The sequence below is a fragment of the Fulmarus glacialis genome, unplaced genomic scaffold, assembly GCF_000690835.1.
Source record: "Fulmarus glacialis isolate BGI_N327 unplaced genomic scaffold, ASM69083v1 scaffold13248, whole genome shotgun sequence".
In the NCBI taxonomy this organism is placed as follows: domain Eukaryota; kingdom Metazoa; phylum Chordata; class Aves; order Procellariiformes; family Procellariidae; genus Fulmarus; species Fulmarus glacialis.
Window position 1 is genome coordinate 1 of NW_009229000.1, and position 21,386 is coordinate 21,386.

At 39.2% G+C, this 21,386-nt stretch overlaps 1 protein-coding gene across 1 annotated transcript; it reads left to right on the forward strand.

Annotated features, from left to right (window-relative positions):
• Positions 1-3,891: 3,891 nt before the first annotated feature.
• Positions 3,892-20,702, forward strand: LOC104081084 (serine/threonine-protein kinase TNNI3K; the record flags this gene model as incomplete). Its single annotated transcript, XM_009583690.1, has 12 exons — positions 3,892-3,990; positions 5,477-5,615; positions 13,331-13,475; positions 13,567-13,671; positions 14,338-14,432; positions 15,083-15,232; positions 17,242-17,328; positions 18,577-18,633; positions 19,682-19,774; positions 19,862-19,919; positions 20,035-20,229; positions 20,581-20,702. Coding segments are annotated over 12 exons (1,332 nt in total), but the record flags the coding sequence as incomplete, so codon positions are not given.
• Between the last annotated feature and the right edge of the window lie 684 nt (positions 20,703-21,386).

Here is a 21,386-nt window from a genome sequence, read left to right on the forward strand (position 1 = left end):
CCTCCCCTCCCCTCCCCTCTGGGCTGCGATGATGACTACAGACCTTAGCTGACCATTGCAGTTCTCAGTCCTGTTGACCCCCTGCAACACTAAACAAAGTCAGCAAGAGCTGCTTTCTCTGCAGCTTGAAAATTTCCCATAGGTTACAAGCTGCACCTTTAGTCATGGTCTGTCTCCTTAGGATAAAAGTCTCTTTTTGGTCTTTCTATGAGAATTTAGAGCCCTTTTTGCATCAGAAATTTTCCCCTTACTTTCTGAAGTAATTTTATCCTTGCACATCACTCCAGCATACCCACTTACTTGTAACACCTATGACAACCTTCAGTGTTTTCTAAGATTCCATTCTTCTTTCTTAGAAAGATAGCTTTTCTGTGAAACTATCAAGATTGTTTCTGTACCCCTCTCATCAGTTACAGCTGAGTGCAGTTTGCTTAATATGACTCACAAAATTCTTTTTATCAGGGGATCACAAAGTAGCTAGCATGGTTGCCATTTCTACAGCCTGGAAAAATGTGTCAAAATGCATCTAGTTTTAAGAGGTGGATCCACATTGCTCAACACAGTTTCTTCATCTTAAAGATACACCTTGAAGCTTGTAGAAGAATCTACATTTTGAATTCCAGCTTCCAAAGAGATTAAGGAGAATCAGAGTTGTGGTCACATCCCTGAGTGTGTTATAGCCTCACAGTGGCATGCCTAAATTAAAACCAAACTGATCTAAAGAAGTTTCAATCATATTCTTGTAAAAGCTACAGGTCCAAACATCTCTCTTCAGAGCCAACAGCTACAACTTCAGTTTTATGATAGTAGTTTGCTGAAAAATGCCTATGATGAATTTAAGCCATTAAATCACAGGCTAACTGGCTCTGTGTTCCCCCTCCTCTGGTCCACCAAGCTGCTAGTGTACTAAAAATTGTCTGGACATGGGATGCACAACGGAAGGAGTCAGTTCTGTTAACCAACCGGTAACTGAGCGTCTTCTTTATTTGCTACCTGAACACGTTAACATTCCCCAATAAATGCATGTGTTAAGGCTGTTACTGAGTTGTTCTTCAGCTGATATAAGGGTAGGCAGCTTCTCTAAAGATCTCAGGGGATCTTTCATAAGATTTTTTTTATGGAGTCAAACTCTTCTTCGAGATCCATAGCAAAAGGATGCACAGCAAAAGGATGTCAATGCACATGAGATTTAGCAAGGGAAATTCTGGGTGGGGGATCACAATGAGAGTGGTGCAACACTGAAAGCTTTCCAGAGAGGATGCAGAACCTCCATCCTTGGAAATAATCAGAATTCAACTGGACAAGGCCCTGAGCAACCTCATCTTTGAAACTAGACCTTGCTTTGATCAGGAGAGTGGACCAGACAGCTCCAGAGGGCCCTTCCAACCTAAATCATTCTATGATTCATTGTCTCTACTTCTTTCAAATGTGAACTTTACTTTCCCTGGGGGCTGACCAGCTGGAAAGCAGCTTTGCAGAAATGGACCTAGGAGTCCTGGTTGGCAACAAGTTGTATATGAACTAGCAATGTGCCCTTGCTGTAAAAGGCATCCTGGGCTGCATTAGGAAGAGTGCTGCCAGCAGCTTGGGGGAGGTGATTCTTCCCCTCTGTTCAGTACTGGTGAGGCGGCACCTGGAGTACTGTGTCCCAGAGAAGAGAGACACGGACATACTGGAGTGAGTCCAGCAAAGGACTATGAAGATGGTTCATGGATTGGAGCATCTGACATAGGAGGAGAAGCCGACAGAGCTGGGATTGTTCAGCCTGGAGCAGAGAAGGCTCTGGGGGGATCTTATCAATGTGTACAAATACCTGAGGGGGCGGAGTAAAGAAGAGAGAGCCAGACTCTTCTCAGAGGTGCCCAGTGACAGGATGGATGGCAGTGGGCACAAACTGAAATCCAGGAAATGCCATTTAAACAGAAGAAAAGGCTTTTTTACTGTGAGGGTGCTCGAACACTGGAACAGGTTTCCAGGGATGTTGTGGAGTCTCCATCCTTAGAGACTGGCCAGTATTCAAAACCTGACTGGACATGGCCCTGAGACACCTGCTCAAGGAGACGCTGCTTTATGTGGGGGCACTGGACTGGACAATCTCCAGAGCTCCCTTCCAACCTCAGTGCTTATGTGATTCTGTGTCAACCGCAGAGTCTGGCTATGGCTGCTGGGGATGCTGTTCACCCCCAGGACTCCCTTCATTCAGGAGTCCTCTCACTCCTGCCAGCTCCCACCTTCTCCCTTGCCACATGCTCAGAACTCACGTGTCTCTGGAGCACCACCACAGCAGCCAAAGACAAGCCTCAGCATTTGTGGGGCTCGTTTGTGATCTAACTCACAGGCGATGCTCACTGCCTATCCCATTCACACCAGAATTGCTTCTGTCCTGCCTAGTATGCTCCCAGGATACTTCTAGCTTCTGGAAAATAATACCGGACACAGAGGGCCAACATTCCCCATCGTTTGTACCTGGAGAGGTGCTGAAGAATAATTCCATAGGAACACAGCAATCCTCGCCTCCTCCAGCCTGTCTTCAAGAGAAGGGCTTAGTCCTTGCAACACTTAGGTGCCTCCTATAATGTGCTGGACCTGTTGAAGCCCTTGGATTCTGAAGAGACAGAAATGGCCCTGCAGTGCTGCTTCCAGGGCAGGCTTGCAGCGGATACCATAGTGAAATGGTTAAAACTAATGGGGAATGGACACACTTTAATATGTCAGGGAATGGACCTTACACACAAAATGTATTCAGTCAGTCCCACGGAAAAAATGTATTTCAATTTAAATTGTGTAAAGAAATAATCCCTGTACACTAATGTTGCTTGGTAACAGGTTTTCATTCTCTGAGTACTTGCGAATGACATGGATTTAAATGACTGGCCTCATTGTTGCGTGTGTGAAATGATCTGGTGGTCTCAGCTTCGGTAGCAGTTGACAGAAATGTGCACCGTCACAGCTAGCATTAATTGGCATCATCGGCAGAAGTCTCACTGGGGAGGTACAGGTATAAATAGCGTAGCATAGAAGCTGGCCATTTCTCTTTCTTTGTCATTTCTTCTGATTGCCAGGGAGGTGTTTCCCAATTGCTCACTGTATGGTGGGTGATTCACGGTCCAGCATTTTTCATCATCATTAGACTCAAAAATTAACATTCATCAAAATTATATGTAGAACTACTCAAATAATCCATGGCACAAGCCCCTTAGCGTGCATAAAGGCTCCCCTGTGCTTCAGAAAAATTAGCAGCCCTTAGGCTTCAATATATAATCCAAAGTGGTTTCATTCAGACTTCTATTTTGACAGTTATTCAGAAAACCAATGTTCGACAATTCATAGCTGTCCAGGAAAACATTGGCCCCCCTGAAAGACCAAAAAAGTGGAAATTTGAAAGAAAACACTTATTTATTGAAGCCAAACGGCTATTATCTTCTAAAATACAAAGAAATCTCTACACACTAAGGGAATTATGCTTGAGGATTTACCTTCACACATTTACATTTAAAAGGATCTTTCATTTTGGTTTTTTTTTTTTTTACTTCTAAAAACTCTGAGATGTTTACTGCTCTTTGTTCATAATGGTTAAAAGAAAATTAAAGGTTATTCTGAGAAACTCCAGACAGTCGTTTCTGTGCCTCTTACTTCATAAGTCAGTCTTTTTACTCACAAACACGTTTTCAGGCTTATTTATAAAGCATCAGTGACATTCAGTGTTCAGTTAAAGTACTGTAAGTTAATCACTTTTACATGTTGTATGCAGTTCTTCACCTTTATAGCTTGCCTGTTTGGGGCTTTTTGCTATTTTTTAAACTGGTGATGTAAGGTTTCAAAATCTTGTTTCACTAGCTGACCATATATATAGTGCTTGTAAATTGGAATTTTCTGTTTGTTTCCTTCTAGGCTGTTGATATTCTTTTGCAGCATGGAGCTTACGTGAATGTTCAGGATGCAGTTTTTTTCACCCCATTGCATATTGCTGCATATTATGGCCATGAACAGGTAACTAAATGGGGGAATTTCAGAAAGCTGAGAAGTGGAACACCGAGGCAGCTATAGGGTTAGTGTTAGATATTTTTGCTTCACATTCCAGAGGGTCCTACCATGAAAAGGCCTCACATGCTGAAGTTACACTTCTAAGTCAATCACTAGTTGCTCTAAGAGTCTGACTATCAACAGGAAATTTCTACACTTTAATCCTCTGTGCAAGACCCCAGCAAAAATTGGTATCTTCCCCTCTAGACCTCTTGAAATAAATGATTGTCTAGCTAGCTTTGATAGCCTATAAACAGGCTTGGACCCAGAGGCATATTTCATTTGATGCTTATTCATCCCACATTTCAGAGAGTGCATAAGGAATGTGAGTATACTATCTTAAGCCTCCCTAAGGAAGTGAACATCACTTCCCGGTAATAATTAAATGGAAATTCTATTGGTTTTCCTTGGAATTCACAAACTAAATTGTGGCCTCTTTTAAGTTAACAGAAAAAGTGATCACTTAGAGAGCAGGGTTTTCCATGAGGTACTGTGCACGTGACAAGTCCAGCTGTGCTTGCTTCATTCACACAGGTCGCAGACTTATTGAAACAAAATCTGAAGTTCTGACCAAAGCTGGCATTTAACCTCCCAATTCTCTTTCTTTTACTAAAGTATAATTGACATACAGTTAATCTAGCAGTCCAGTCATTTGCCCTGAATAGCCCTTTTATGTGAAATGTAATAATGGGTCTATTTTGGCTTATGCAAGACATTCCCTATACCTTTCTTTGGCTAAAAGCATGTATTCTGGGATATTTTCAAGTTTCAAAGGATGACCTCTAGGTAGAGTGCATTTTTCATTTCAGCGGCGTGTTACTTCGAGTGCGTTGAGGAATTGTTGTAGGAAAAGCTTTTGAAAGAACAGAGTCCAGGTGCACAGACGATTGAAAATGCTCTGCTCCTGTGGCTGAGTGACAGCAGGGCTGTGAACCATGGATGTCTTCCTGAGATCCTTCTTTTCATATATATGCGCCTCATCATCCAGTAACATCAAGAAACTCCTTGCACGCTGGGCTGAGATTAATTTGCTTATTTGCCATAAGCCGCTTCTGAACAAATAGTCACAGTCTTGTGAAATTATGCTAAAAGCTCATATGGTGCTCTTGTGGTAAGAGACACAGGCCAGAAAGGCAGCGAGGGCCCTGACATTTGTGGACTTTGAGGGCACTTGCTTTATTACGCTGACTGGTCAGTTAAACAAATACCTGTCTTGTGTCTAGCCCTTTACCACACATAACTTTTCAGAGAACGAATGAGCACTTGCCTTTGAGAATTTTAGTATTTTTATAGATGTGTAACTTAAAAATGAGTTTTCTATTGAATCTCCTCTCCATGTTTAAACCTTAAAGAGATGCCCACTTACAGTATTACCCAATGCAATATTCTACCTGATTTTGTCAAAAGATTTATTTTCATGTGATATTTTAATTAGCCTTGATGAAATATTTAGGTAACCCACCTCTTACTAAAGTTCGGAGCTGATGTGAATGCAAGCGGTGAAGTTGGAGACAGACCTCTCCATTTGGCTTCTGCCAAAGGCTTTCTCAATATTACAAAGCTCTTGATGGAAGAGGGAAGCAAAGCTGATGGTAAGAAAAGATATGTTAAAAAACCAACTTTAACATTGTATTTTATAGACAGAGTCAGGCCTTTAATCTTGAATTTAGCTTCCTAACACGTGTGTGTTTGTGTATCATATTTGGGCAACTGAAGCAAAAAAATAGCAGTTGGAGAGTTTTCTTCACTTCTTAAGTATGCTTGGGTTTTGCCATTTCACGTGCATTCTGTTTCCGTTAATAAGTTAGAGGTGACAAACAGCAGCAGAAAACAAAATCAAGATTAATATGCATAGGCAGCGTACTATTGAGACACTCGTCCGATCGGAGAACACGCGGCCGTGTGGTATGTATCTCCAATCAAAAGTATTTCAGTGCAAAGTGAGCTCCTGGTGAATGAGATACAGACGAAGGATTTTAAGTCAAAATTGTACAGCAAGTAATTTAAAATAATTCAGATGAGAAATTGCAAATGGTTCACAAACAATTCCACAGAAAATGGAATCTTTTTAACATATGCTGTATTATGCTACACAAGCTTCATATGCTTCGTTGTGGGATCTTTTCTGTAAGAGAAAGTGTGTGTGAGAGACATAATGGGTTGGACAGATACAAAAGTCTGTTAGCATGCTTTTGGTATTTTGTGAAAGTCAGGAGTCTGTACGTTCTTTTTACAGGTGACCTCACACCGATGCCAGTAAGACTATAATATTAGAGTTCAGTGCTGTATATTTTGCATGTGCCGCAATTTAAAATATTTTCCATTGTAATTAATATTAGCGTGCAATTAATAGTACTGCTGAATTCTTATGCTTGCTCTTTTGTTCCCTCTCCTTCTGCTGTTTCAGCAGTATAGAAGGCACAAAACATACCACACTCCAGCCTTACTTTTCCATTGCTGTGACACTTGTATCGTAGGCATGTGCATTCACGCTTGTGGCCACATCCTACAAAGTCTTATACATGCTAAAACTTAGAGGTCAAATTTTATGCATATTATGAATATTAATGCATTGGTTCTTACCTACTAAACAACATTAAAATTATTTGGAAATTAATTTCTTATCCTCAGAACCAGAGAAAGAAGGTTTTTTGAAAAGGAACAGTACATTACTTGCAAAAGTACTGCTCTTCAATACATCTTTGGACCACATCATTACTCTTGTTAACTTATATCCACAACATACAAGGTAAAATCTTGGTCCCCTCGAAGTCTATGGCAAAGTTTTCATTAATTTCAATGGGGTTAGGATTTTGCCTAGGGATATCACAATCTGTTGTTGGAAAAGCAGAACTGGACAAACAAGAAACAAACAAGCAAACAAAAAAGCATTTGTTGCAAGAATCCTGCATGTTATACAAAGAACAAGAAGTTGTCAAAATTCTTCAGTTGCTGCTTCTCAATCTAGCATCCTATTTGATATCTGGCTCCAGTCTATGCACACAGCTATTCATGAATTAAAAACAGTAGAGCATAAGAGGGGAAGGTTAAAAAGGGATGCTGTATAGGCACATTTGAAAAGCACGTTCAGTTGCCAGGCTCAGTTCTTTCCTGATCTCACCTGGCCCAATACCCCACTGACTTCAGGAGAGGACAGTCGAGTGGTCATTTTGCACAAGTTCTGTGTTCTCAGTCTTCGGTGCTGACTCTGTAAGGCACTGTCATTCCTTAACAATGTTAAAGCAGGGACAAGAGCCCACAAGGCTTCTTCCTTGCTCAGTATGCCCAGTAGTGCCAAAAGCAGCAGCATCCACGTACCCCTGTTCCTACTCTGCTAGTGGCACGAAGGCTGTGTTTCTCCCCAGTTTCCCCTTCTATGCTAGAGTTTAAAGTATAAATTTACCATTCTCTGTGGGTCTTGCCTACAGCACACACATCTTACTCGCGCAGTAAAAAAAGTGTGGAGGGAAACAGCATGACTCAGATTTGTAAGTACTTTTTTCAATAGTGAGCTCTTGATGTTTCAGCCTCGATGTGTGTGCACAGAGCTGATATAATAAAGAGGGGGAAAAGAAGAGATGTTCACTCACCATAACAAAGCAGTGGGAGGTTCACTACTAGTTAGATAGTTTATTCCAAAAGGAAAAGAATCTGGGACACCGTTTCAGATTCTTTTCTTTAAAATCTTCAGCATTGGAAAAAGAAAAAGGAGACTGGAAGCGGGAAATCTTTCACTCACAAAGTAGAACACTTTGAAACTTGGTATAAATATAGCAGCAGAGGAACAACGCTTAAATCCCTAGGAATAAAAGTAATTGGTGAAATAACCTGAAGAAATTTTGGCAGTGTTCTGTGCAGACCAGTAATTGGTGTCATAAACTTGAACTATTTCTTTTAACATAACTTGACTCACTCGTTGATCAGCTCTGGGGCCATGGCAACTGGAGAAAAACGGTGACCACTGAATCACACTGAAAAGGTCAGAATACTGCTGAAATATAGCAACATTTGCAGTCTAACAATAGCCAAAGTTCTTCTTCAACCCAACCATAATATATAAGAAAAACATATTAAAAAAACGTACTACCCATGTATATATCATCACAGATGTTCATATTTTACATATGCATGTATATAAAACCAGTATGTTACAAGTACAGTTGGTTCTCCAGATGCTAATGTCATAATGTGTTTTGACATAAACACTGTAGGGAAGGACTAAGTAGTTTTGTGTATTTGCAGAAATCTGTGTATTTCCAGAAATCACATAAGGTCTTTCAAGCACATTTCTTGAGGTATTGGTCGGATTATTCCTTTAAGCTCCAAATTCATTTTGAGATCATTAATATATCTCAAAGACCAGCATGCCATTACAAGCTACTATCACTTAAAGTGCCTTAACAATCTTGAGATTTTTTCGAACTGATTTAGTATGGAATTTCTGTTTTTATTTTTAACAACTTCTATTTCCTTCTTTCTTTTTTCACTCCTTCCAAACTCCTGGAGATTTTTTTGCATTACTGAGTCAATGTAATTTCTACCAGCTTGCATTATTTATTCTGTCAGGAAATTCAGTTTTATATTTTAGAATATCCAACTGGTAGAATGTAGCAATAATTGGGGTCAAAGTATCGCTTCATAATGTTTGATTCATTCTTGTAATCTGGTAGATTTTTTCTAGGGTAATTGTAATAAACAAAATGAAGAGAAGGGGTTTTTCTTAAAGTAAAGTAGAAAAGGAAGTTCATTACTATGAGAAACCACCAGTATTCCTAAACAGCCATGCTCTTTCCTCATTTCATCGGGCTGAACTTTTGTCTCCTTCTTGCTTTTCTGGTAGCTTCACTATACTCACGTCCACACCTGACTTTATATAGTTTCTAAGAACTAATATTCAGCCACACATGTTAGATCCTGATGACTCGCTAGTTTTAACAGTGGGCTGGGTCTGGTCTTGACCTTGAGAAGTGTCTTGTCGAGCTGCTGAGCCCTTTAGGTAATCAGAAGGGTACCTGCTTGTGTCTCAGGAGGGCTGACTTCTGAACCAAAGTCCACGTCATCTAATTATTTATTGTTCCTCGGTCTCCTCTGCCACTTACATGAAGGAAGATAAACTTGATTATTAAAAATAAAGAGCTGTGGGTTTTGCCTGTTTTTGTGTTACCAGCTGGCCACACTTCTGCTGGTGTCCCAACTCCAGCAGAAAAAGGAATGGGCGAATGAAGAGTGGGTTTTTTAAAAAAATTAATGGTAATTTAGAATTTCTTTGAAATCAGGGAGGGCCTGGAAATAATTGCTTCTCCAATGCTTGAATGTAGAAGTAGGACTCCTAATGTAGATGTTTGCATGACTTCAAAAACCGTTCCTTTCAAAATGAAAGAAAAAAGTCATATTTTAAAAACTGTTTTATAGCCTGATGGGGTAGCTAAGAAACAGAGTATCTACAAACTTAGAGAACTAGCTGATGGCCGGGAAATAAGCATTTCCTTTGCTTCACATAAGCTAAATGCTGTTTTTTATTATTCTTCAAACTGGTGGTCCTGGAGATTTCTTTCAGGGACCATGTGATATAAAATATATTCTTTGTCTTTATAACTTCTGTGGTCTTTTAGTAAAACTTGTCTGCTTTCAGGACTACTGAGCTGCCTTGCAGCTCCTCTTTTTTCAAGTATCTTTGAAAATCATTGTCATCTCTGCCAAATACAATCAATTTTAAATTTAAAACCAGAGTTTAATATTAAAAATCTAGGGACGTTCAGTCATGCTTCTCTGAATATTAAACAGATATCGCTCATCGAGACTTGGGAAATTTCCCTTATTTTTTTAAAACAGACTTGCACTGTCTTTTTTCCATCCTTTTACTTACTGAAATGGTTTCACCTGTTAATTTCTACCTACGTTATGTCTCAGCCCTAAGAATAATTTCTACAGTACTCCATTTTGTTCCTGGCAAAAACTTAGCATTTGCCCATTTTTACTGTCTGCTTGTAAGGCAACCTGAATTTTTAGTTTCTGACTGCCATGAGAGTTGTACTATCTATCCTGGATTTAATATAAAAATACTTTAAAATCTCAATTTGAAGAATTCTTCTGTACTCTTCTTTAGTAATTCCTGAATCAATATGATGTACTTTTTTGCCATAACTCTCTTCTAAAGTGTTTTTGACTGGTTTTGTTTTGGTTTGACTCTGAAATTCTCCACCTTTTTAAGACAATATTCCAGTTTACCTGTCGTGTTTCATTTAGAAATCAAAAAGCTATCAATTAGAACAAAAACCATCATCCCATGCTGTAGTTATATATCCTTCCAGAGGCAAAGGAAATGTCTTGCGAGTATTTGACATCATTTCCAACTGCACAAACAAAGGAGAAGATACACGTTTCCTCCCTTGCTCCATCTTGCACCTTGTTGTGTTGTAGAAGCTCATGGCCCTGAGACCCCTGATGTCCTTCAGGCCATTCTGTGGGTACATATTCTGAAATGCTGACATTTATTATTATAAAACTTTGACATTTATTCCCCTCTTATTTATTGCACTTCAGAATGAATCTTTGTCTGGTACCACATCATAATAAAAAATAAAGGCTAACGTGTCACATGAATCTATAAAGTGAAGAATTATTTTAGAATAGAGAAATAAAACAGTTTACTTCTCTTTAGTCCTTTTAATATAAGACTGCTAGGAAGGTTAGTGGGGGCAGTTAATGAAATTTGCGGGCCACGAGCTTAATATAATTTACAGGAATTCTTTTTCTTTTTTTTGACCTGTAACATAATTCATCTTTGGAACTATCTGTCACTAGACATCAGTGAAGTTAGAAGTGCAGCTCATTTTAAAGGACTGTACATTTCTGTGAGCATTCAGCATTACTTCAGGAAGGTTTTAAAACAGGGATTTGTTTTAATTTTCATTGTTCCTTATACTGACAAAGAGTCGAAAGAAGACAGAACCTCAGAATGTGTGTGGTTTACCCTTTGTCCCAAGGAGGCTCAGCTATAGGAAAGAATTGTTCCTGAGAGATGTTTGTCAAAGTTGTGCTTAAAAGCCTGCATAGTACAAGTTTGGACACCTCTAATGGACAGATTATTCCTTAGTAGTCTATTAATTTCTTGTAAACTGTCTCAAAAATCTGGTGCCAGGCTGAATTGAGACTAAATGTACAAAGTAGGCTGGATTTGTTAAATCTATCAGTGATGGTATCAACCAGTTACGGTTGTTCCATCTTTAAACATAGAAAGAAATACACTAAGAATCACAGAGATACATGCTCTCTTTTAAAACTGAATAAAGATCTTTTTTGGATAATGAAAACAGTATTTGTTTGCCTCTGCACCAATGGAGAGCTCTGCCTAGAGCCTTGTCCAATCTCTTCCTTGCTTTCCACTAGATAGAGAAAGAAAGAGACCTATAAGGTATATCCGTACCCATTTCAGGCATGCCGTACCCATTCCAGCATCCCAGGTGCTGGAATGCAACTGCCTATCCTGTAAACAGAGAGAAGGCTCCCTGGCATGGATGTGGCCCAGGATAACTGGCAGTCTCAAACAATTCCCGCCTGTGGCTCAAGGATCTTCCAGGGACGGCTCCGAGTTGACAGGTTGCATGCAACTGCCCCTAAAACAGACTGGTGCTTTTGGTAGACACCAGCACTTCTGCGATCTTGGCCTCAAGGCCAGGAATGTTCCCAGTCATACTTACGTTATTAGTACACATGTGGCCGTAGCCTCACACTGTTCACTTGATAATAACTACTCTCAAGAATTGTTGGGTTTATGTTGTTCTATTACAGAATCATTTTTAAATAGAAGTTCATGATAAAAAGTGTGTAGTATTAGTGTTTGCTATACTAAAACAGCAGTCAAAATTAGATGGTTTCAGAAATGTGAATCTGCTTCTGCATGCTAGCTGAAACAACTTTTTGATCTAACAGATCACTTACTGATAGGTTTCCAAGTGCTTTGCTGAACTGGGACCCGAATCTTCAAGAAAGAATCTTGGTCTTACTGAAAGACAATTGAATCAATGAATTTTTTAAAATTCCCTCATTGCTTGCCAATATTGTCTATCCTACAACAACCCTACAATTTTGCCCAAAATGTCTGAGAATATGAGCTAGCCAGGAGTTTAAGAAATCACATCAAATTCAAATCCTTCATGCTTATTTGAGAGGTATTTAGAATGAATGAGTTTCAGTTTTCTTTTGCTTTTAATCTTATACAATTGTATAAGATTAAAACAACTGGTTTTGCAGGTAGAAGGATACAAGAATTGGTCTTCAGAAATTTAGAAAAAAATACTTTTATTGGATATATTTCTACAAGTTGTGTGCAACATACACAATGCTTGATTTTATGACATAAAGCACTAGAAGGGCAAATCTCTTAAACAGAACAAGACCTTTGTAACACACAGTGTTTGTTTCCCATGTGAAATTATATTGAACCAACAGAGATAAATACCATTCCCACCCAACAATAATATCCTGTGTCTCCAATTTTGCCCATTCTTTTATATAGTTTCATGTTCTGTCCAAGAATACTCCCATCCTCTTAAATATGTGAAGCACATACATAATCATCCTTGCAGGTGAAAGGAGACATTGAGCAAAATGAAAACATTGGTAATCCAGACGTTTGAATGAATTCTCCTCTTCCTTTCTTGCCTTTTATGTATTTATATTTTAATAGTGACTACGAAAAATATATCTTTATTGTGTCTCGTTTATTTTTTTAAAATTTCTTTTTCGTCACTGTATAACTATATCAAGAATCCTTGATCCTGCTACTCAAGGAAGCTAACATAAACCTTAAAACCAACTGGATTTTCCTTTCCTAAGAGCAACAATGAAGTATGTTTCTTCCTAGTATTTGTAATTAACTATTCTTCCATGCGTTTGGAATAACTCGGTGGATTGCTTTCTTACATATAGTAACTACCTATCTTACTTTTGCTTCACATTGTAATATACTGACAGCAATTGCTCTTTCTAAGGGTCATTTATAACTTGTGATTCATTCACGGAAAGCTACATCAAAACATTGAATACATCTGCTACTGGAAGAAAGCAATTATACCCTACGTCCAAAAAATCCTCTTGATGGTGTACTACAGATGACACTGAGTAATGTAGTTTTGATACATGAAAGCTCACAGAAATTTCAATTTTAAAGAAATAGGACCATAAATATTTTAACAGGAGGTTTCATAACATATATGCACAACACGTAAAGCATTACTAAATATCCAAACCAAGCTATGTTAATTATAAAATACTTTCTTTGGTCTCTTTCTGGGTCAAATGGCAGTGAATGCTCAGGACAATGAAGATCATGTTCCTCTGCATTTCTGCTGTCGATTTGGACACCATGAAATTGTGAAGTTCTTACTCCAGAGCAGCTTCGAAGTTCAACCCCATGTGGTGAATATCTATGGAGACACACCTTTACACCTGTGAGTCACGCAGAGAAGCTCTCTTTTACATAGTTTGGGTATAACTAGAAAGCTGGTGGTGTTAACAACTCTTTACTGACTTCGTCTTCAGTGCGTGTTACAATGGAAAGTTTGAAGTTGTCAAGGAAATAATTCAGCTCTCAGGAACAGAAAGTCTCACTAAAGAAAATATATTCAGTGAAACGGCTTTCCACAGGTGAGATGTTTAAACACCATTATCAATAGAATTCCACTTACACAGGCATGCAATACAACACCCGAAATAACAAACGTCTCGCCAACAGCCAGATGAGGAACAAAGCAAGCAGCGAGCTCGGCATGGATGTTAAGTTTGTATCTTGAGATACAGGAGAGGACATGAAGTAAGAGGTAGAACCAGATAGTGAATGGGGAGAGAGAGAGCAAGCAAGAGAGAGAAAGGTGGAAAGGCATCAGGTTCGTCCACATCTGTGTGGATAACGGTTTCTCTTTCCGTCCAGTGTGGAAGCTAAGTTTAGAGCCTGTTCTGCCTAGAAACCTGCTGGAGTCTAGATATTCTCAATTAGAAATGAGGCGGCAGAACGCAGTTTGGTCATGATGCTGTAAGTTTGTAAAGCGTTGTTTAAGAGGCACTTTGCAAAACAGACTGTATCAATTTTGCATAGCTGTGCAAAGTTAATTTATGCAAGAATAATTAGAATGTTTCTGAAATGTCAGAAATGAACATGCTTTGGTGGATTAATCATGCATTTGCACATTCCTAAAGATCTTTTATTCTATTACTGTGTTTTTATCTCTGTGTAATTCTCTTTAAATTTTTGGCTACCCAAAGTATTTGTCCTTTTATGGACTATAGCATTCACTTTTCCCTTTATTTTTGCAGTGCTTGCACCTATGGAAAGAACATAGAACTTGTAAAATTTCTTCTTGACCAGAATGTTGTAAGCATCAATCACCAGGGAAGAGATGGACATACAGGTAACACCATCATCCTTCTTGTGTATGAGTGCATATACCAGCACTGAAAAATTTGGAAGCCGTATACACGATCAGGATTTCCAGGGTAATTCCCGTCATAATTCAATGATCAGCATCCAATTACCTTTCAGACAGATCTCAATTTTTTTGAAATATGTTTGCAGGCAGGCATAGAAGTGATAAGAGTTCAGTGAGGATGTGTTAGGCTCGTTAGCTTGTATATGAGTAACAAAACCTGATGTAAACGGATTCTCCAATAGTTAGGCTTCTAAGCAGTTTTAAGAATTGGGCCCGCTATTGTTCTGCTAGGGTCTGGGCATATAAGATATAGTGTCTGAGGGGCTGCACACCTCCATGTCCCTACTACAGGCAACGAAAAAAGGAGCCGCCTTTGTTTCTACTTGCTTTTCCTCACATACAAAGTTGTTAAATGTGATTTGCGGGTGGTAGAGTAAATGCTGACCTGTTGTGTAGCAGGCAATAGATTGGTTCTTGCAGCGTTAATACTTTATTTTCACTTATTGCCTCAGGGGTTTTTTTGCTAATATATTCCTTTATCGAGGAAATCAATTTGTGCTTTATAGTTGTTGCTGCAAGTCCTATCCTGATGTTCTGACGGTTGCGTTTACCATGCTTCTCTGATGTTCTAGGATTACACTGTGCTTGCTACCATGGTCATATTCGACTTGTACAGTTTTTACTGGATAATGGAGCTGATATGAATCTGGTAGCTTGTGATCCCAGCAGGTCCAGTGGAGAAAAGGATGAGCAAACCTGTTTGATGTGGGCTTATGAGAAAGGTATTTCAGTTTTCTTGTTTCTGCTACAAAATCCGTAAGAACAGTACAGGAGGCAGAGAACAGTACAAAATAACCCCTCAGTCCCTGTAGACTAAGAGCTCTCACCATCTGCTTTCCAGTTCCTGGCACGAAGGGTTATAAAAAACACCCCTTTCTCTTCTCAGATACTCTGTTAAACATCAGTTTAATTCAACATAAACTCAAGGACAGGAGTATTTATGTACTGCTAAAATAGAAAACATGCAGCCCGCTCACAAAAGGCTATTTCTCCCGCTGGTATGTGCCTGAGGAGTTTTACTTTTATTACTGAAGGAGGCATTACAAGGAGCGATGAATCAGAGTCAGTAATCTTAAATTCTTGCAAATACAGATCAAAGCAAGGCGTTTTCCATGGTTCCTGTTATACTGTCCTATATGACTCCACACAAATAAAAAGCTTTATTTATTCCTGAAAATGTTTTTGATGTTCACATCCATTTATGGATTTCATCGGTGTTTGAGAGCCACGCATTTATGTGGGATGCCCTTCAGTTTATTCTTCCTGGCATTGCCGTTCCATCCCTACGGACTGTGGAAGCCTATTTAAGCAGTTTCTTCATCGCTTGGGTAAAGAAGCGGCCATCTTCTTTGGGTTACCATTTATGTTAATTTAAGTAGTAGCACTTCCAATGTTTAGTTCAAGCATCATCTAAGTTTGGATGTCCAGAAAGCTGCTATCTGTAAAAACCTGTCCTTGATTTAAATTCCTGTGTTTTAGAGAATTGTTCCATTATGCTGACACTCTTTGGCATGAGCTCTTGTCCCGGGCAGCCTAGTGAGTCAGCAGCACTTCTTTCCTGTAGAAGGTAGCTTCTGCTAACAGGGCGAGAGTCAGCAGAAGAGCCTCTGCCTCGTCTGCTGCCTCTAGCACCCTTAAGAGTTGGAGTTGTAAGTTTTTTGCAGGACCCTAGAGGATCTAGCAAACAACCCTTCCGTAACTTGTGGGCTTACTGGTCTTTCCCTGGCTTATTATAAGCCAAGAAGTTTGTACTCATTAGCGTATTAGTGAAAAATATCCGTAAAGAAATGCCGACAAACTTTGCAGCTGAAGGAGCAGGAAATGATAGGTAGCATTTGGTACGTGACCCAAGCATCGTGCCCTCAGTACGAATGCGTGTCTTTTCCTCCTCCTCTTGCCTGCTCTCAGCTTTGTAAGCAGCGAAGAGGAACATTTCCCATCGGCCGGGGTGTACGAATAAGCAGTGCTGAGCCCAGCCGTTTACAGTGAGCACAAAGCAAGCACTGGAAAATGCTCTTCTTTCCCATATGTTTTCTAGGGGATGGGGGAAAATATAAGTTAAAGTTGGAGGATTCTGGGACATTCCCCCCCCCCTCCAAAAGCACTGCGGTACCATGTAATATAGTGAAACTGTGGCTTTCAAGGGCCTTTCAAAAACCTGACATTGGCAAAATACTCTGTATGAAATTACTCATCTTTGAAAGGTTTAGAAAAGAATTTTGAATGTTGCCAAGCAGAACTTTGTGCATCAAACATCCGAGAGAGTGAGCATGCTGTGCGTACTCCGCTCTCTTCTGGTTCCTTGCAAAGGAGAATGATGAGTATAGCAACTGTCTACAGTAATCTAGTGTACAAATTTTGTCCAGTTTAGGACACCAGAGCTGAAATATTTTCAGGCACTGGTTGTCCTCAAAAGGCCTATTAAAGACTGTGGTCAACTTCCATTTTAGGATTTCTGTAGCAGGGTTTTTTCTATTGTCATATATCGCATCTTAGGACTAGGTGGGCTCGTGAAAATAACATGCTTGGTTTTATTGGCAGGTATTTTCCTATATTTCTGTAGTTAAGAATCATAGTATGTTTCAGATTAGCACCGCTGTATCTTTGTTTACATGTTTTATAGGCACATTGTACTTTTCTTTAAAAATCCCCTAATATTGTATAAATCAACTTAAAAAAAAAGACTATTGCATTTACCTGCAAATCCTTATGTTTCCTCTTTCTTTCTTAGGTCACGACGCCATTGTGACCCTTCTGAAGCATTATAAGAGACCTCAGGATGACTCACCCTGTAATGAATACTCACAACCTGGAGGAGGTATGGTCTGAGAAATCACTTTACTCTCTAACTGAAGGGTCTGATCCAAAGACCGCTGAAGTCTCTGGGAATGTTCCACGGGTGTCAGGGAGCTTTGGATCAATTCTGTCTGGCACAAAGAAAATTAGTGTCATGAGAATCCCCATTTTCCAAGTACCTTCTATTTATGTCAAAATTCTTCCTTTATCTCAAAATAGAGTTGTCACTTTGTATTACTCGCTAGAAAGAAAAGCTAAAAGCTGTGAGGTGAGGATCAGTCCCTAGTAATCATTACTCATACCTTTTTGCATCCTTAATACCCTGTTGAGCCAGTCTCTTAGTGTTGTTTAACTCTGATGTTTCTTTGATTACTGACATTCGGTATATTTCTATACCCAGTCCCCTTCGTATTTTTTAACACCTTTGGATATCTAATTCCCCCTTGGGAAAAATTAATTACCCTTTTTGCTACAAAAATACTCATTCGTACGGGCAACTAAATGACAAGCGGCAAGAAGAACGTTAACGCCGCAGTTGATGAACAGAACATTTTGCAGTGTGTTGAGGAGGCTGACCACAGGGAAGGTGAGTACGTTACACGTTGTGCTTGCCCAGGTCATCGACTCCTCCTGCGTGGAAAGAGGAGCAACCCTACAGTCAGCGGCAGGATCCATCTGCTTCCTACCTTTCCAGCTCTGCAGAGTAGTTTGACCTGTTCCAGGTTTAGCTTTGGTATATCTCAAGTGTACGTAAATCTTTAGGGGTCTCTAAGTTTATGCACGTATTGGAAATTTATTTTGGAAAGCAATTAACACACCCAGACAGATTTTTTAATGCTGATTGTTCAAAGAACTCAGCTCCCACTTAAGCAGAAAAACAAGAGACGAAATTTTTGGTACCTGGAGAAAGCTGAGTCTTCTGGAAAAACCTGGTCAGTGAACTGAACAGTGCGATGTGCTTGCAGCCCAGTTGTCAGCATTTGTGAATCTGATCTGAGTTCCTTTTCAGAATCTAGCTGACACAGAAGGCTACTGGCCTTTAACACCAGCGAGAGTCAGTATCGTTCTACAGCGCTTAGTGAAGCTATATACAAATTACTTTCAAGAACGCAGCAATGTAACGTCACAATCGTATGTGTTTGTGTGCTTATGTGTATTTTCACCCCTTTATTTTTCGTTCTTTAAGCAATCATTGCCTCATTCATTTATCAGTACAGGTGTTTATACTGTCTTTGAATTCCATAAAATTCATTCTGGTTTTTTATTTCAGATGGTTCCTATGTGTCAGTTCCATCCCCTCTAGGAAAGATTAAAAGCATGACTAAAGGTATTCTCCATGGCAAGGGAAAACTTGAACTTTTATGGTCTTTTCACCCGAGGTGTTTGCCAGCCTAAACATACTACGCAAGATTCATTATTCCTGGAATTTTCGCTGTTCAGAGATTTAATGATGTGCATAAGCAGCAGCTATATTTCCCTAGGATAATTTTAGGAAACAATATACTTAGCTTTGTTGCTCAGCATCACAGTAATTCCTGTATTTATCCTATTTTCATTTACTTTAAAAAGATGTATTTATTTTTATTTCTTTGGAGAAAAGGATGTGATTGTGAATTAGTACTAGTGAAATACGCACATCCCATGAATGCAAACAAATATCGTATTGAATTCCACTGTAAAATGCCTGGATTATCTTTACAAGAAAAGTTCTTCAAAAAATAATCTGTGTTAATCTGAAACACATATAGATAAAACATTCAGATGAATATTTGTACTTCAAAATATTTCATTTTTCGTGCTGCTTTCAATTTTCCATTTCAAGTATTCACTCTGGATATAATCAAACCCTTACATCCTTTACATAGCAGCATTGAAATGTTCCATTTAGAAATATTCTGATAAATTTTATAGTAATAAACTAAAAAGATCAACAAGGTAGAGAAGTCTGCTAACTAAATTAAGTTGGAAAATTTAGATTCCACATGTCACTAAAGAGTCAGTCAGATCTGGAATAACATCCCCTGCATCAGTAATGAGCACTAGCTAGAGAGAAAAAAAGGAACTAATTCTCTGTATAAAGAATTCTACGCAGCCGTGACATGATGCAGGCAGAATATGTTTATGGGACAGTTTTCACCACTGATAAGATTTTAAAGCCAAGAAAGCCCAGGGCCACTGTAGCATTGCAAGTATTTGTCTGTTATTGAGGTTTACGGGGCTTACTGAAAGAAAAGGGAATAGGTTTACCAGTCAACCAATTTACAGGAGGAAAATCAGCTTTTACTGTGCAACGGTTCTGTGAAGTTCAATGCTTATATTCTGTCCTTCCCCAGGGCCCCGCATTTTACAAATAGGATAAGTGTTTTCTTTTGCAGAAAAGGCAGATGTTCTTCTCCTCCGTGCTGGTTTGCCATCACATTTCCACCTTCAGCTCTCTGAAATAGAGTTCCATGAGATTATCGGCTCAGGTACCAGAAATAAGAATGCATCCGTTTTAAATGCCTGGTGTTCGTAAGTACATAATAATTGTGCTTATTTATTTTAAACCATTTTAGGGTCTTTTGGAAAAGTATATAAGGGACGATGCAGAAATAAAATTGTCGCAATCAAACGGTAAGTTTATCAGACTTTTCCGTCTCGTTTGATTAATAACTTAGTTTGAAGTATTTAAAAAAAACATATTTTAGTATCTTTTTGCCTTACTGTTTTCTCTCGTGTAAATTCTAAGCTATCGAGCCAATACCTACTGTTCTAAATCTGATGTGGACATGTTCTGCCGTGAAGTTTCCATTCTCTGCCGACTGAACCATCCGTGTGTCATCCAGTTTGTGGGAGCTTGCTTAGACGACCCAAGTCAGTTTGCTATAGTCACTCAGTATATTTCTGGAGGATCGCTCTTCTCCCTGCTGCATGAACAGAAGAGGTATTCCGCTCTGCTTGGGCTTGTGGTACCGAATTCGGAAGACTAGTAAACCTATGCTGATGTAAACGTTATTCGTTTCAGTATAAAACAATAGAGAAAGGAACACACTAGACAAATTCTAGCTTTGACTCAGATGATAGGGTGTACAAGGGAAATTAATAAGTAATAACAAAATTGTTATTTAGTCATTATTTTACATCGTATACATTTACATTACATAGATTATGTAACATTATTTTGTATTTAAAACAATTTTAAGGGTTTCATGATTTACAGATAAAAATAATTTACAGATAATTCTTGTCTGTTTATTAACTTCAAGTAATTTTTTTTTTTTTTTTCAAAATACAGAACTTTTGATCTGCAGTCTAAATTAATCATTGCCGTAGATGTTGCCAAAGGCATGGAATACCTCCACAATCTTACACAACCAATCATACATCGTGATTTGAACAGGTAAGTTTCTTTCTTTATCCTAAAAATTCAGGGAATATGAAGTCTCAAAGCAACAGCGATGGTCTGCAGTCTCATCTGTATTTGCAGACCCTTGTAACTGCGCGGGATCTCGTTAACACTGGTGGAGCTGGGAGGAAGGTCTGCTTGCATCAGTTGGACTGGGGAATTGGGGCACAATGTTTTACATTCACTGGAGGCTTTAATACATTTTAGTTGAATGACTTGACAGAGGGTACTCAACTTCATGCTTATAATAATTTCACTGACAGATATCTCATTGGAAATGTACGAAATATTTATACCCTATTTGCATACATTTGTCCTGTGGGAGAGCCTTTTTACAATTTATGCGATGTAGTATATTTCCCCAGCATAATTTTTTTAATCCAAAACATTAATTAATACATTTCACCTACTTTTGCCCCTCTAGGAATTAAGTGGCTAATTTTAAACTAGTCACTAGTCCCCCTAAGGTCGACACAGAAATGCGAAAAGACTTCCAGAAGGCAATCCCTCCCGCTTGTTTTAGGTGCCTGTCTTGAAAAGGGAGGAACCTTGGATGAGCCTGTGCTTGTTACAGGGAGGGGAGCAGCCATCTAGCTTAGAGCAAGTGCCGATGTGACACTCGCAGAGGTTTGGTGGGTAGGTCCCAGCCCGGGTGGCAGCTGACGGTGCCACTGGCGAAGGAGCCGGAGAGAGTC